The sequence below is a fragment of the Alexandromys fortis genome, unplaced genomic scaffold (genome assembly GCF_014885135.2).
Source record: "Alexandromys fortis isolate MF-2015 unplaced genomic scaffold, M_Fortis_MF-2015_v1.1 scaffold_5, whole genome shotgun sequence".
Lineage (NCBI taxonomy): Eukaryota > Metazoa > Chordata > Mammalia > Rodentia > Cricetidae > Alexandromys > Alexandromys fortis.
The window spans coordinates 5,711,926-5,726,064 of NW_026067924.1; the positions used below are offsets into that span (position 1 = coordinate 5,711,926).

Sequence of the window (14,139 nt, forward strand, 5' to 3'; positions counted from 1 at the left end):
GCTCCTTAGAAATCAATGTTCTAATTAGAACACAGTAGCTAATCTGGCCAAATGCTAATAAGTGAGAATTGTGATTTATCTAGCAACCAGGGCAGCATTCCACATTAACAATTAAATGGTCTGTAGGGAAGAGGGCTATTTATTTCTTACTTTTCTCCCTAGCTGATTGGGTTCAGTTTGTGCTATTAGTAGCCTTCTATTTAATGGCTATCTATTTGAAAATCAGACATCAGAAATACAGTTTTGGGACTTTTGCCTCTGGGATCCATAAACTCTATTCGACTTTTCAATGACAACATGCTGCCCCTCCACAGAGGCCAGACCATATCACAGACACTCCCATGTTCCATCATAGTAGTCAGAAATTTTTCTAAAAATCTAATCTACATGCAAGGACAATACTGCTCCAGAATAGGGCCAGAAGAGTGGGCTGAAGTTGAAGCTTGCATCAAAGACTTGAGCTCGCTGGCGGAGGTCTTTAAGAAACTTGGGAACTTTTCATTCTTTCTACATTCAACACATTAACTAAGTACTGCCTAAAAGCCTTCAGTCTCGCCTGCCCAGACACCAAGTCAAGAGAGGGAAATTGCATTCCACTCAATACTGACTACTTACATGAGACTTTTCTAGCCAACTCCAATGGCATCTCCTCTGCCAAACCCCAAACAATCCAACAGCCCTCCAACCCAGCTGAATCTCCTCTCCTTTGAGTTCTACCTCTAAGTGTTTCTGTCTTCCTTGCATCAGAATTGGCTTCCACCTGATTGGCCCCTGTTTCTCCTGAGGAAAAAGACTTAAGCATAGTCAATGTACAGAACCTACGTGGTTGTTGGGTATGGACCTGATGATTGAACAGTTTTGGAGAGCCAGTTCTTTATTCAGACCTTTATTTAGAAACACATATTCTCACAGACTGAATCTCTGTTTTCAAAGAACTCTTGAAACAATTCAGAATAAGAGTCCTTTTCGGTCAAGCACAGCAGGCTTATTGTGTGAGTATGTGTGGCATATGTTATGTGCTGTATGCACACATGTTGAGGGCACACATATTCATGTAGAGCACAGAGGAGGATATCAGGTGTCCTGCTGTATTATTCTCCTCCTAACACCATTGAGAGAAGATCTCTAAGAGCTGGCAATCCCGACTCTTTCTCACAATACTGGCCATTCCCAACATTTAACACAGATGTTAAGAATTTGAAAACAAGTCCTTACGCTTATTCAGCAAGTACTCTTATCTACTGAGTCACCTCTCTAACCTGAAGAGAATTTCTAGTTCAATTTAAAAAAAAAATGATGTACAGTACCCGTGAGAATCTATTTTCCTACTGACATTTAATGATGCCTTTGGCAACAGGTATTATCCTTTTCCAGTTTGTAGCCCTACCACCTACCACGGAAATCAAAGCCCACTGGATCACTGATTTCCTATTTGTTGGTCAAACCCACCTTTTACCAATACAAGATCCTATCCTAGCCTTTCCTTTTGCAGGGCTTTCTCCCGCCTTCCCCATGTTATTCTAGGCCAAACCAAGTACTCAATGTGGATCTTTTTCAAATCAAGTCTAGAAGACTCTTCTAACTCACCGTTCAACTACACTTGATAACACAGCTCAGGAGAGTCTTAGTCATCAGATCTTCCCTTTGCACACTTTGGTCTTCCATCATTGCCCTTGGTCGTAAGATGATAAACTGACCAGGAATGGGAAGTGTTTTCACCGTGCAGGATACACTGAAGACACTGGGAACCTCAGCTTGCTCCATGCCAGTCTGGGGGAGGTGAACTTCTAAATGACCTTTCTTCTTTTTCACCTCTTATGGCCTCATTTAGGTGAATGCCAAGGATGATGAAGGTGTCCTAGTTGGATCGTGGGACAATGTCTATGCCTATGGCATCCCTCCATCAGCCTGGACAGGAAGCGTTGACATTCTACTAGAATATAAGAGCTCTGAAACACCCGTCCGATATGGCCAGTGCTGGGTTTTTGCTGGTGTCTTTAACACATGTAAGTATCTGATACAGTAATGATTTTTAACACAAAAGAAATTTTACTTCAAGTCATTTTATCTATAACCTGGCAAGGAGACTTAAAAGCTCCCATTGGCTCTATAGAATTTATGGGTGACTATTCTGGGATATAGTCAATGCATAATAAAATTGTGCCAGGCCAAATATGCTCACAGTCTCTCAGACTGCAGAATCTTTATGGGAAGAATGATAGACTGTCTCCTGCGTGATCCATCACTAGACGCCCAGAGCAATGGAGGGTTGAAGGGGCTATGGAAGGAAACAGGGAAATTGTGAACCATTTCAAACATGTCTTTTAAAGATTAAAGGAAAACTAAGATAACAAATAATAAGGAAAGATATGTTCTGATTTTTTTCTTGAAATAGTCTAATAAATACGCTTATTTGTTAATTGATGAGGTGTTTAGTACATACATAGAAGCTTGTCCTAGATTTGAAAGGGACAGTGAGACCACTTCATCTTCCCCTTCTCCTGTCAGTCTCAGGGAGGCAGACCAGGTAGGGATCAGTTCTCACGGAGCATCTCCACAGCTACCCTTCTGGTGTGAAGTCTATCCAACATCCAACCTGCAGAGCAAAACAGATGAGGACAAGCAATTCTCTTGAGTGTTCTGCTTCATTTTACCAAAGAGCACCTGCCTTCCTTGGCCCAGGCAGTCACAGTTAGTCCAGTGGATATTTTACAAACTCTGCTTCACTGTCTTCACCGTGGGTAGCAATTGCATTCACACACTGTCCCTACCACCTTGGAGAAACATTATGTTCAAGTCAGAGTGTCCTTTCTGCCACCCATTAATAAAGAGTGCTTTGCCTAGTTAACAGTGTTTAATAAAGCATTTTTAAAGTGAGAGTCTGGGGGATATAGGCTTGGGAAAGGATGCTGTTTTTAATGGCTGTGAGACCCATCTATTTTAGCACAAGGCTGTGACAGACCAGGACCTAGTCCTGTTCCACACTAACAGAAATGACATTTTCTTTCTTTTGTTGTCATTTCCTATGGCACGGCCTGCATAAGAATATTTTCTGAGCCGTTTGAGTATGTGCAAGTATTAGAGAACATTCGTTTCTTGGGAGCAACTGCCTTCTGGGAGACTGGTCCTGATGTCAGACAGAAGCCTGAGCCATTGTGGAGGAAGGGTGGATGGACTGTGTTCCGAGGGACTTTAAAGCCAGGGCACAGAGAGGAAGTCGCTTCCCTGAACTCATTTCAGGCAACTGTAAAAGACCTCAGTCCTTCCCACATCTAAATCTCTAATCTAACCTAATATTCAGCTGCTGCTGTAGCTCAATACCTCTGGGCTCAGAACCAGATAAGACAGCGGAAACCTTGCATCTACATATGCTGTATGCATAGAGGAAGTTAGTTCTCTGTGCCTGAGAACAGGCTTTGGCAGTAAAGTACGCAAAGGCAGATTTGCACTATAAAGAGTTCACAAATACGAGCTTGTATTGGCAGGAGGAACTGGTACCCCAAAGTCAGTCTTTCCCTGTCTTAAACTGAGAGGAGGGCAGACCCTGGAACAAGTCCCCTTCAGGAATAATGTGAACCAGTGTCCAACAATTCCCATTAGAATCCGCCGGGGAACAGACCATGAGTGCCCACTGTTGTATGGTCAATAGAGGTTGCAGAGGAATGTGGAAGTGAGAAGCCAGTGGTGGCTGTCACCCTGCTGTTTGGTGGCTGAGGCCAAGTCATTTAAAGGGCAGGATACAGAGCTCCACTTAATTCACATTTGGACTTCCAAGGTTGTTCTGTTGAAAGAGCTGGATAGTCTTTGTTTAAAAAAAAAATGCTAAATTATTCTGATGGAGGGGAGGGGGAAGGCAAGCCAAGTCATTAATCTTGAAATTGTCAGCTGAATTATTTCCAATGAGCCCTGATGTCTGTCATCCTGGGAGTCAGAGAGGGCATTTGGATTAAGCTTAATCAATAGGTGCATATGGCAAGAGATGTACCCAGGTAATTTATTATCTAACGAGTCCAATGAATCTGTGGTGCACTCTGCACAAAGTGTTCCAAGAGCAAATTTCATCCGGAAGTAGCGTGCCCCACTGAAGGGTTTGATAACCCTAGCATATGATGGGTTTTCTAAAACCTGTGTTTTCAGAAAATCCCCTGTGCAAGAATTACTGCTCCTTTGATGACGCTGTGGTTAGGAACTAAACTACTAAGTAGCGTGTGACTCTGTTACGAATGATCTCCTTGGCACCCGATCCTTGGTTCCAAAAACATAGTCTCTCTCCAGCTCTCAAGGGACTGAACAAGTCGCACTTCTTGGGTGTGGAGCACCCGAGGAAGGGCCTTTTTGTGTTGGGAAGGAGACTAGCCCTGCAGAGGGAGGGACTTTTCCCTGTGTTTCTCTAGAGGAACTGATGCAATTGTTTTCACCTACAGTTTTAAGATGCCTTGGGATCCCAGCACGCGTCGTTACTAATTATTTCTCAGCCCATGACAATGATGCCAATTTGCAAATGGATGTCTTCCTGGAAGAAGATGGGAACGTGAGCTCCAAACTCACCAAGGATTCAGTGTGGTGAGTCTGACTCCCAATGGCGTGGACTCGTGTTGGGCAAGCAGGCCATTCCGTGTGCGTTACAACATGGATTTTGACAAGTGTTTCTCTCTTCCATTTTAAGGACCTTTCGGCATCAAGGGCGTAAATGTCTTAATGTCACTGATTTTTTTTTTTAAGTGGTGAATGGGAAATGTTACCGAGCAGACAGTTTGTGTCCTAGTGAGAAAAGACAATCATCCATCTATATGAGAACAATCATCACAGGCAGCCATGGGCATACCTAATTCATGGGTCTGGTTGGTTCTTCTGTATGGTATATAAATCAACCATAAATACTATGGTTGATTGGGGTTTGTAACCAACATGCACATCTGCCAATAATTTCCTGTGCACAAGTTTTTGTGTTTGTATACTCTTACCTGTCCTAACAATTATATCCAGTGATTAACACAAGAGCTCTTGTTTACAGATGAAGAAACTGAGGCCCAAAGAGATTTCTCTCAAGGTCACATATCTCATAAACTGGCAATACACCCCATCTTCTCCTATTCTTAATTCTACCTATTTTTACCTCTGAAATATGGGATTTTCCCTTGAGTATTGGCTCGAACTTGGCCTTGACGGTGTGCCCAGATTTCATTTAGAGATCAAGATGGGAAAGGGTGACACGGCTTCCAAACACTAGCTTCATGTGTCTTTCACTGCATTGGAGTTTAATACCAGAGGCTGGCTTTCCTATAGAGTGAGCGCCCAAAGAGACTGGGCTTTCCCGGAGAACCCATCGTTCTGATGCAGCGCCCTTACTTACTCCTCTGGGTTTAAATAGAGGAAAGTCTATGTGGGATGAAACTGAGATGGAATTTGAGTTGTCACCAAGCACTGAACTGGGTAACATTTCCAAGCCAAAAATGTGTCCTTCATATTCATCCTTTGTAAGTCATGAAGCTAAAATGCTGTCCATAGTAAAAGCTCCCAGATGGGGATGGTGGGAAGTTACAAGCTCATTTTGAAGAGAAGTTAAAAGTTAGCTGCACCTGAGAAAGCCGCACTGTGGGCATGGGTTGGCTTCGGGAGCAGTGCTAACTCACTAGGACCTGTAAGTGGCCACTAGAGAGGGTTGTACGAGGGAAATGGCTGAAATGCCCCCAACTCACAGCATCAGGTTACCATGAATGGAAAATAGAGCCTCTTATTTGAAGGAATGAGTTGAGACAGGGTGCTGGAGGGCTTGGGCAAGATAAGGTCTGGCCCATGGAAACCCAACAGCAATTTAAAGCACCGTTTAAGTCAGTGGAATTGCAGTTGACAGCCCTGTCTGTCTGAAATGGCCAAACCATTAGCCCCTAAAGTTCACTGACAATGGTAATGGCAGGATGAGAATTATTCTATTTTCCCTGTAGTATTGGAACACACACACACACACACACACACACACACACACACACACAATCACTTTATATAGGCACCTTCAGCCTCCCAGCTCCTTTATCCAAATACTCCCATATGTCCCCTATGAGGAACCTGCCAGAAGTGCAATGAAGCCCCACATACAGTTGGTATAAAGTCATGAGGTGGACTGTTCTTGCTGCTGCCATCCCTTTATCTCTGACACTTCTGAGCCCTGTTCCCTGTCTCAGAGCCTTCCTCCAGTATTTCCCCAAACTCACAAGCCCTTGATCCTAGTCTGATCCGCCATAACCCCAGTGTACACAGTGCCCTAGGTTTCCCTTTCCTCATCAGCTAAGACTCGGGGGGGGGGGGTCAGTGTATGGAGACAAGGCATCTCTTTGACAGTGGCCTCGGCTACCCCAACTCAGGACACACCCAGACTCCAAGGACAGGGACGAAAGGACTCAACACCTTGGCTCTACCGCAGACCAGCTGTGTGACCTTGAGAAAGGCAGACTTTCTCTGTGCCTCTCTCCTCTCTAAAGCAGAAATGACTTCACTCAGGCAGAGCCGAGAGTAGCAGGTGCCTAATGAACACTGGCTGCTGGGATCGCCGTCTTTATTAGATGCACAGCTGGAGTCTCGAAGAGGCAATATGCTTCCATCCTCCTGAGCATCTTCGCACACTCAAAAGAGAGGGGTGCACAGTGTCCTGAGATGACTGGTACCTCTGTGACTTGGGGGTCTTTTAAAGAAAAGGTAGACACTTGTCGGGCTTGCACAGATACCAGGGTACTCTATAAACTATGTGTGTTCCAGGAAGCCAGACCATGTCAAGGACTCTCCTTGCTTGAGGAGCTGGTAAGGACTGTCCCTGGACACAACAATCAGGATGCAGCCATTACAGCCACACCCCCACATCAAGCTTGGGTTAGGCTGTTGTTTGCTGTTTGTCTTTAAGGAAATGACTTCCCTTCTCTGTGTCTGGGGTCTTTATCATTCCAGCAACTCCTGCTTCCTAGCAGTGACTGTGACGAGTAACTCAATGAGGCTGTCCAGGCAGAACATAGGTTGCGCATGTCTCACTCCCACACCCTAAATCTGAACGATTACATAATCCATTACTTCGTGTGTCCATGCAGAGAATTCCACACATGCTCTCGTGTGAGAATGAGAATCACCACAGAACACGCCGAAATATGCCACACGGAATCACCGTCTGATGGTGTGTGAGGTGTAGGACACCAAGGTCACTGTCAAGTCTAGATTTGGGTTCTCCCAATAAGATACCTTACTATGTATATGCAAATGTTACGATATCTGAAAAGACCCAGGAACTCTGGCCCTGGGATAGTGTTCTTAGTCTATACTGACTAGTGGCAGGGCTGATGCTGGTTACAGCAAGGCTGGCCAGTGGCAGGAAAGAAGGTTGATCTGCGGGCTGGGGGAAGAGACTGGCACTAAACAGAGGCTAAAGAGTGGGCGGGAACGTTTGCTGAGCATCCTCTGACTACTCAGACAGAGGTCACTCTTGACCTAGGCAGTTTTCTAACACAGTTCTGAGGAACAAGCAGCCTCGCCCAATCCCATAGACTCACCTCCCTCATGGACTCCAATGTCCCCATCAAAGGATTCCGCCCCAGCCTGACTTCTCACTCCTGTACTTGGTGTCAGCCACTCCTCTCTCTAAGGAACCCACAAGAATGGATGCTCCACCTTTCTCTCGACCCTTTGACACTTCATTCCCAAAGTCCATGGACTGTGCCAACCTGATTTGTTTAATTTAGGACTCTGTGACCTAGGGCATCTCCCTTTCAGAATTCATCCAGGTTTATGAATACAAAAATCAGGACCCAGACCAGCAGAGCCTTTCTGAGAGTAGGCTCAGGAATATGCAAGGGGAGATGGTGTGGAACACCAAGGACAGGCTGTTTAGCGTCCTACTTCCAGTTTGCTGTTTTAGGTTCCTCATGGTAGACAGTCTTCCTTGAGGGTGCCTGGAGGAAATGCAGCCTGTAGGGGAGGCACCTGTGAGTCACGGTAGGTGGTTTGCTAAAATGGCTGACCCAGCACCTTACTGCTGCATTATGGGAATGTGAGGGCCTCTCTGTGAGCAAGAGTCGTTCATGCTGGGTGGACATGGCAGCTTCACTGGGCTTTACAAGAGCTGTTTGGCCACCTCATGATTTGCAGGTCACAGTGAAGTTGGAAACAATTTTAAAAGACAGAGATGGTGACTCTTACCGGGTCAGGAAAGGTACTTCACAGCAGGGCTGACCCTCCTGCCTGTGTAAATGTCACCCTGTGTCCCTTGGCTAGAATGAGTAGAGTCTGGTTTGAGGACTCTGAGTGGAAAAGTGTGCCCTTCTTGGCAGTAGAACGCAGCTCCCATCAGGGAACGGTGTCTGGTTTCTTACTTTTGGAGGGGGTTGTTTAGTTTTGTCTTGTTTTGTTTTTTTTGCCTTCATCCAGCAGCATGCAAGGCATGGAGCAAGCATGGAGTAAACAGTTTCATGTGGGAAAACAGTAAAATGCTCAGCAAATGAATGAACATCATTTTCTCATCCTACAAACCCTACGGCACATAACTGTCTCCAGGTCTCCAGACCTCAGGTACTGAGGCTCCGAGACAAAGTAATCAGGCTCAGTGCCCTTGAGAAGCTCCCCAGTGTTTGTCAGGAGACAGCACATATAGAACGCCCTCCATAACATGCAAGGAGGCTCATGATATGCACTGGGAAGCAGAGAGACCAGAGGGAGAATTTTATTCTAAACCCTGGGAAGCAAGGCTGCTCCCATGAGAAATGGCCATGGAGTCAGAGTCATTATCCTCCTGCAAACTTCTGGCTGTGTTGGCCAAAGATGGAAAGCCCCAGGAAATGCCCTTAAGTCCACAGATGGAACCCAGGGGTATGTCACAAAAGGTCCAAGGGCTGAACTGAAATGGCCAGACATTTACTGCTTCTGGTACCAGGGATGGACCTGCATGCAAGGATTATCGGTTATTATGAGATAGGCATTAGACATTCAGTCCATTTTCACTCTCGTGGAGGGGCCTTTGTAGTCTTTCCTACATGTTGGCTAGAGCCTCTTACTTCATGCCACCCTCTGAAGGGGATAATGCCCCCCCCCAGCACTCAGGAGCAGTTAGTTCTTGCTCACTAGGGCTGAGACTGAGTGCCTGTTACCTAGGTATCATCGCCTCTCCCCTACCCCATAGTGCTGGCCTGTTATGCCCTCTGCCTCCTTAACGCAAACCCAGCCCTTGCTTTCTGATCTGCTTTACAGGCTACAACTGTGAACATCCTCCCAGAGTCTCTCTTAGAACCAACCATCACTACTCATGGAACAGTGACCCTTGATTGTCCGTATCTCAGAGCTTCCTTCCTACCCACTCCAGCATTCTCCCTGGGCTAGAGGAAGCACAGTTGCCCCCAGCTTAGGCATGGTTTCAGTTACCACTGTTGACCTTACAATGCGGCAAAGGCACTTCACTATTTAAACCTGACCTTATCCACAGCCAGCAAACTCTAAATGGATCCTCTCTTGTGACCCTGAGCGGAGGCAGGTGATCATCGCTCTGGGCTGGACGTACTGCCACACAGAGAGAAGGGCCCACACTCCACAGTGCAGATGCTCAGCTAGAGAGATTTCACATTTAGGTGTTTTTAACTTAGGAGTATTCTCTAGAGAAGGAGATTGAATATACATACTACAGACATGTAGTATAAAAGAAGGCTTACTAGAAGGGACTCACTAATACTCACCTAGTTAATACTCACCCAGTATTAACATGTGACATTGCCATCTACAAAGTTTATACTCTAGTCTCTCTCTCTCTCTCTCTCTCTCTCTCTCTCTCTCTCTCTCTCTCTCGTACACATACACACACACACACACATACATGAACGCACACACAGAGGGCAGATATGCAGAAAGACATTCATAAACATAAAATAATTTTTAATAAAGTCACAATACTTTAAGTAAGATTATTATTGTGTGTTGGTTCACATTCAAAGCTACCTGAAGAGCTTGTAACTCTCAGGCTATGGTTGGACATGTCTGACATAGGGGAGGCTAAGTTGTCCAATAGTGGCCGTGTGCATCCTGAAGAAGTTTAAAACCCAGTAGTTGCTGAGTCCCTGAAGCAGAATGTCTCAGTGGCCTCAATCTGGCACTGAAGACCTGGGCAATGCCTATAGAGTCACTGGTACCCAGTCTGTACTAGCAGGCAAAAGAAGTCACATAGAAACCTATTCTTTTATAAGTTAAACTCTCTCTCTCTCTCTCTCTCTCTCTCTCTCTCTCTCTCTCTCTCTCCAGTACACACACACACACACACACACACACACGCATGCACACACGCACACACACACGCATGCACACACGCACACACACACACACACACACAGTGTAAGGTAGTATGAATAGACCTGACACTAATTACCCAGAAGACCTTGGACAAGCAGCTCATCATCTCAAGACCTTTACGTCCTCATATGCAAATAGAATACATCAGTATTAATGAGCTGTAGAGCCCCTCCCAGCTTCAGAAATAGCTTTATTTTAATAAGTTATGCTGTTCTTCTCTGCAGGCCTTTTCTGTACAGTTCAGCATTGTCTGTCACTTGCTTTGTGTGATGACTACAAGCGTGCACATGGCCAGGCTGTGGCCAGTTCACTCATACCGAGGGGCCTCTGGGTGAAGTGACCTCACATCAGTTTTCCGGAGGAAAGAAAAAAGGAAATATTGGCCTTCCTTCACTAGTTCCTAGAAAGAGTGCAGTTGTATTGTCTGTGCTTTTCACTTCCGTGTGCCAGTCTCTCTGCAGCGGAAGTGTTAACTTATAAACCAAGCCCTGGCAGAGCAAGCCCTGGTGTCCTGTCTGGAGGCTCATCCTCCTACAGTTAATGCCCAGCACACCCCACACGGTGGTCTATGCAACACAGGCACATTTTACATAAGCTTAGATGTGTTGTGTATTCCTATAAGTTGGACTCTCATATTGCTGTATCATCTTCAGTTTCAATCACCGTGGAAAATAGAATGATCTGAAAATAAATTCCAAATAAAATAGTATAGAAGAAAAATCCCGAATATAGACTGAACTGCTTAAAGATGTTGGAGGCTTGGTAAAATTGGCTCATCATGTATCCAAGTTACTAATTCTGAAACTGTATTCAAGATGTTTGTTTTCAAACATTACCTTCCTAGCCATACTTTTGGCCAACACGCTGTTATGATTATCAGCAGGAGCTACCCCGTGAGCCCTGTCATTTGTAGACTGGAAATGTACAGCGAACACAGACTACCATGTTGAACAAAGGGCTTGCAGTTACTTGCAAATTTACCTCCAGAAAGAAAATATTGTGGACCACTTTCAGTGCATTAGCCATTGCTCTAAGCGATGACTTATTTAACCTGCACAATTCTTACCAGCCTCTCCAGAGGTTCCTATCATTGTCCTCATCTAAAGATGAGGAAACAAGCATAGAACTTGACCAAGGTCCCAGTCAGTGAGTGTCAAATTGAATTGCCACCATATGGACCTAAAGTGAGAGTGCTTTCATATATATATCCTCATTGGAAAATAACTCAGAGATATAGAATCTGCTCTTTTGAGGTACACAACTCAGTATTCTTACTATCTTCAATGCTGGGCAACCCTCACTATCTAGCACATTTTCATCACTCCCAAAAGAAACCTTCTCATTCCTCCAGCCACTGACAGCTGCTAGGATTTTCTGTTCTGTGGAGGTGCCCGGTATGGGCATTTCATGTTCATGGAATCATACACTGTGTGGCCTTTTATACTGATTCCCTCCACAGATAATGCTTCTCGTGGCTCATCCATGTTGGATCACATGCCAAGACTTAGTCTTTCTAACTGATGAATGCATTTCCCTCTGTGGACAAAGCACATTTGATGTAGCTGTTCATCAGCTGTGCTTTGGAGTTGCACTAGGGCCTTCTATGAATAACCCATGCTGATAGCCATGAAAGCGTGTTTGTGACAGCATGTGTTTCTAGTTCTCTTAGAATCGACATAGTTAGCATGGTTTGGTCATACTATAACATTATATCTAATTGTTTGAGAAGCTGACAAACTTATCTCCAAATCAGTCCCACTGTTTTACATTCTTACCAATAGAACACAAGGGTTCCAACTTCTCTACATCTTTGCCAAAATGATGTTTTTCTTGTGTTTGGTTTGGTTTTTAAATTGTTACAGCCACCCTAGTGAGCATGAAAGGGCATGGTAGATTTTAATGTCTATTCTTCTGTGGAATGATAATGTTGAATGACTTTTCTATTTTACTGTTCGTGTATAATTTGGGGCAAAAATAGTCATTAAAACCCCTGTTCAGTTTTAAAATTGGGTTGTCAATCACTGCATTATAACTGTAGTTACATGCTCTGGATGCAAATAAGCATTTCTCTAATCTCTGGACTGTCTCTTTCATGTCATTAATGGTCTATTTAAAAGCAGAAGAATAAGTGTTTATCAAAGTCATCTTACATTTTTCTCTTTGGTTGCTTATACTTTATTATAATGTGTAAGTGATCATACAGTTCAAAACTAGAAATATTTACCCCTCTTTATCTTTTTAAGTTTTCTAATTTTAGATCTTATAACTGAATCTAGGACCCAATATAAATTAACTTCTACTCAGCAGGAAGGGAAAAGAAAAAGTAAGGGGAAAGTTCAGAAGAGTTGCTTCTAGCTGTTGTAGAAAAAACCAGTTTATGGGTAGAACTCTTTATACCTAGTGATCACTGAGTCCAAAGAATAAGAACAAACCCCAAGTTTAGAACTTTTCAAGTGTCTAGAACAATGGGATAACAATGATAACAATGGGAGTAGAAGGAGCTTTGAGGGTGTTCAGTCCTGTCTTCTTCTCTTCACTGAACTAGTTCTAGGCTGTATACTTTCATAGCTACTGAGGCTGCTGTCAAGACTACCATGGAGATTGACAGAGAAAAAAAAAAGAACCACAAAGATCAGGACACTTACCAAGACTGACATGATTTTCTTAAATAAATGTTGTTTAGCTTGTTGCAAGTCCCTTGTTCATTACTGGAGTTCTAGAAGAGTTGCTCCATTTTTCTCCCTTATATTATTATTGCCATTCTGCCATTGTGGAAATGCTTCCCAAAGTGCATTCTTGTAATTGTTTTTTTTTTCAAATGTGCATGGGTATTTTTTCCGTCATGTATGACTTTGCACCCCATCCTGCCTAGTGTTCACAGAAACCAGAAGAAGCCACCGTATTCCCTGGGACCAAAGTTACAGATAGATAGCTATGAACTGCCATTTAATATAAGTGTGGGAGATCATACAGTTTCTGTATAGTTCAGCATTTCCTATGTCTAGAAACTAAACCCAGGTCGTCTGGAGAACAGCCAGTGCTTTTAACCACCGAGATCTCTTCAGCCCCCACAGTCTATTCCTAACACTCCTTAAGTGGATCCAAATGAAGGAATCCACCAGACCCTCAAAGGGGTTATATTTCATAGGGATATTTTTAGCATCTAATTTAGTCTTCTTACATATATATCTTGAAATATGTAATGCACAGTAATGAGTCACTTAATGAGGAGGATGCCTTCTGGGAAATACATTATTAGGTTATTGCGTTATTCAAATATCATGGAGCACACTTGCACAAGCAGAGATACTACAGGCCAGTCAGTTAAAGCGGCCTTGTAAAGCCATCAGGACATGGTGGATGCGGTCTGCACGTGCCGCTGGTATGACACAGTATACCACTTAACAGTAAATTTCGACTCCTTATATTTATTCCTTTGAGATGGCCAGGGAGACATTGGAGGCCTTCTCTCTGACAGCCTTCTTACATCCACCTTTCAACTTCATTTATGTATTTATTGGGTTTTTGAGACAGGGTTTCTCTGTAGCTTTGGAGCCTGTCTTGGAGTAGCTCATGTAAACCAGGCTGGCCTTGAACTCACAGAGATCCACCTGCTTCTGCCTCATAGGGTTAGTGAATAACTTGAAAGAGAGGGGGTAGAAGAAAAATTTTAAAAATCAGATGTTGGGAAAGATTCTTGCAAATGGTGCTGGGATTAAAGGCGTGCGCCACCACAGCCCAGCTCTCTTTTTTATTTATAATAACTCACTAAGTCCATTTACTAAGTCCACTGTATACTCATGCGCATGGGGCACCACCCATTGGTGCATG

General features: G+C 44.1%; 1 protein-coding gene across 5 annotated transcripts in view; it reads left to right on the forward strand.

Moving 5' to 3' along the window:
- Window positions 1-14,139, forward strand: part of F13a1 (coagulation factor XIII A chain) — a 406,032-nt gene that overhangs the window by 330,591 nt on the left and 61,302 nt on the right. For all 5 annotated transcript variants that reach the window (XM_050142342.1, XM_050142345.1, XM_050142343.1 and 2 more), the window contains 2 exons: window positions 1,832-2,006; window positions 4,425-4,563. In XM_050142342.1, the coding sequence (XP_049998299.1) occupies window positions 1,832-2,006; window positions 4,425-4,563 (314 nt within the window). The remainder of the gene's footprint in view (window positions 1-1,831; window positions 2,007-4,424; window positions 4,564-14,139) is intronic.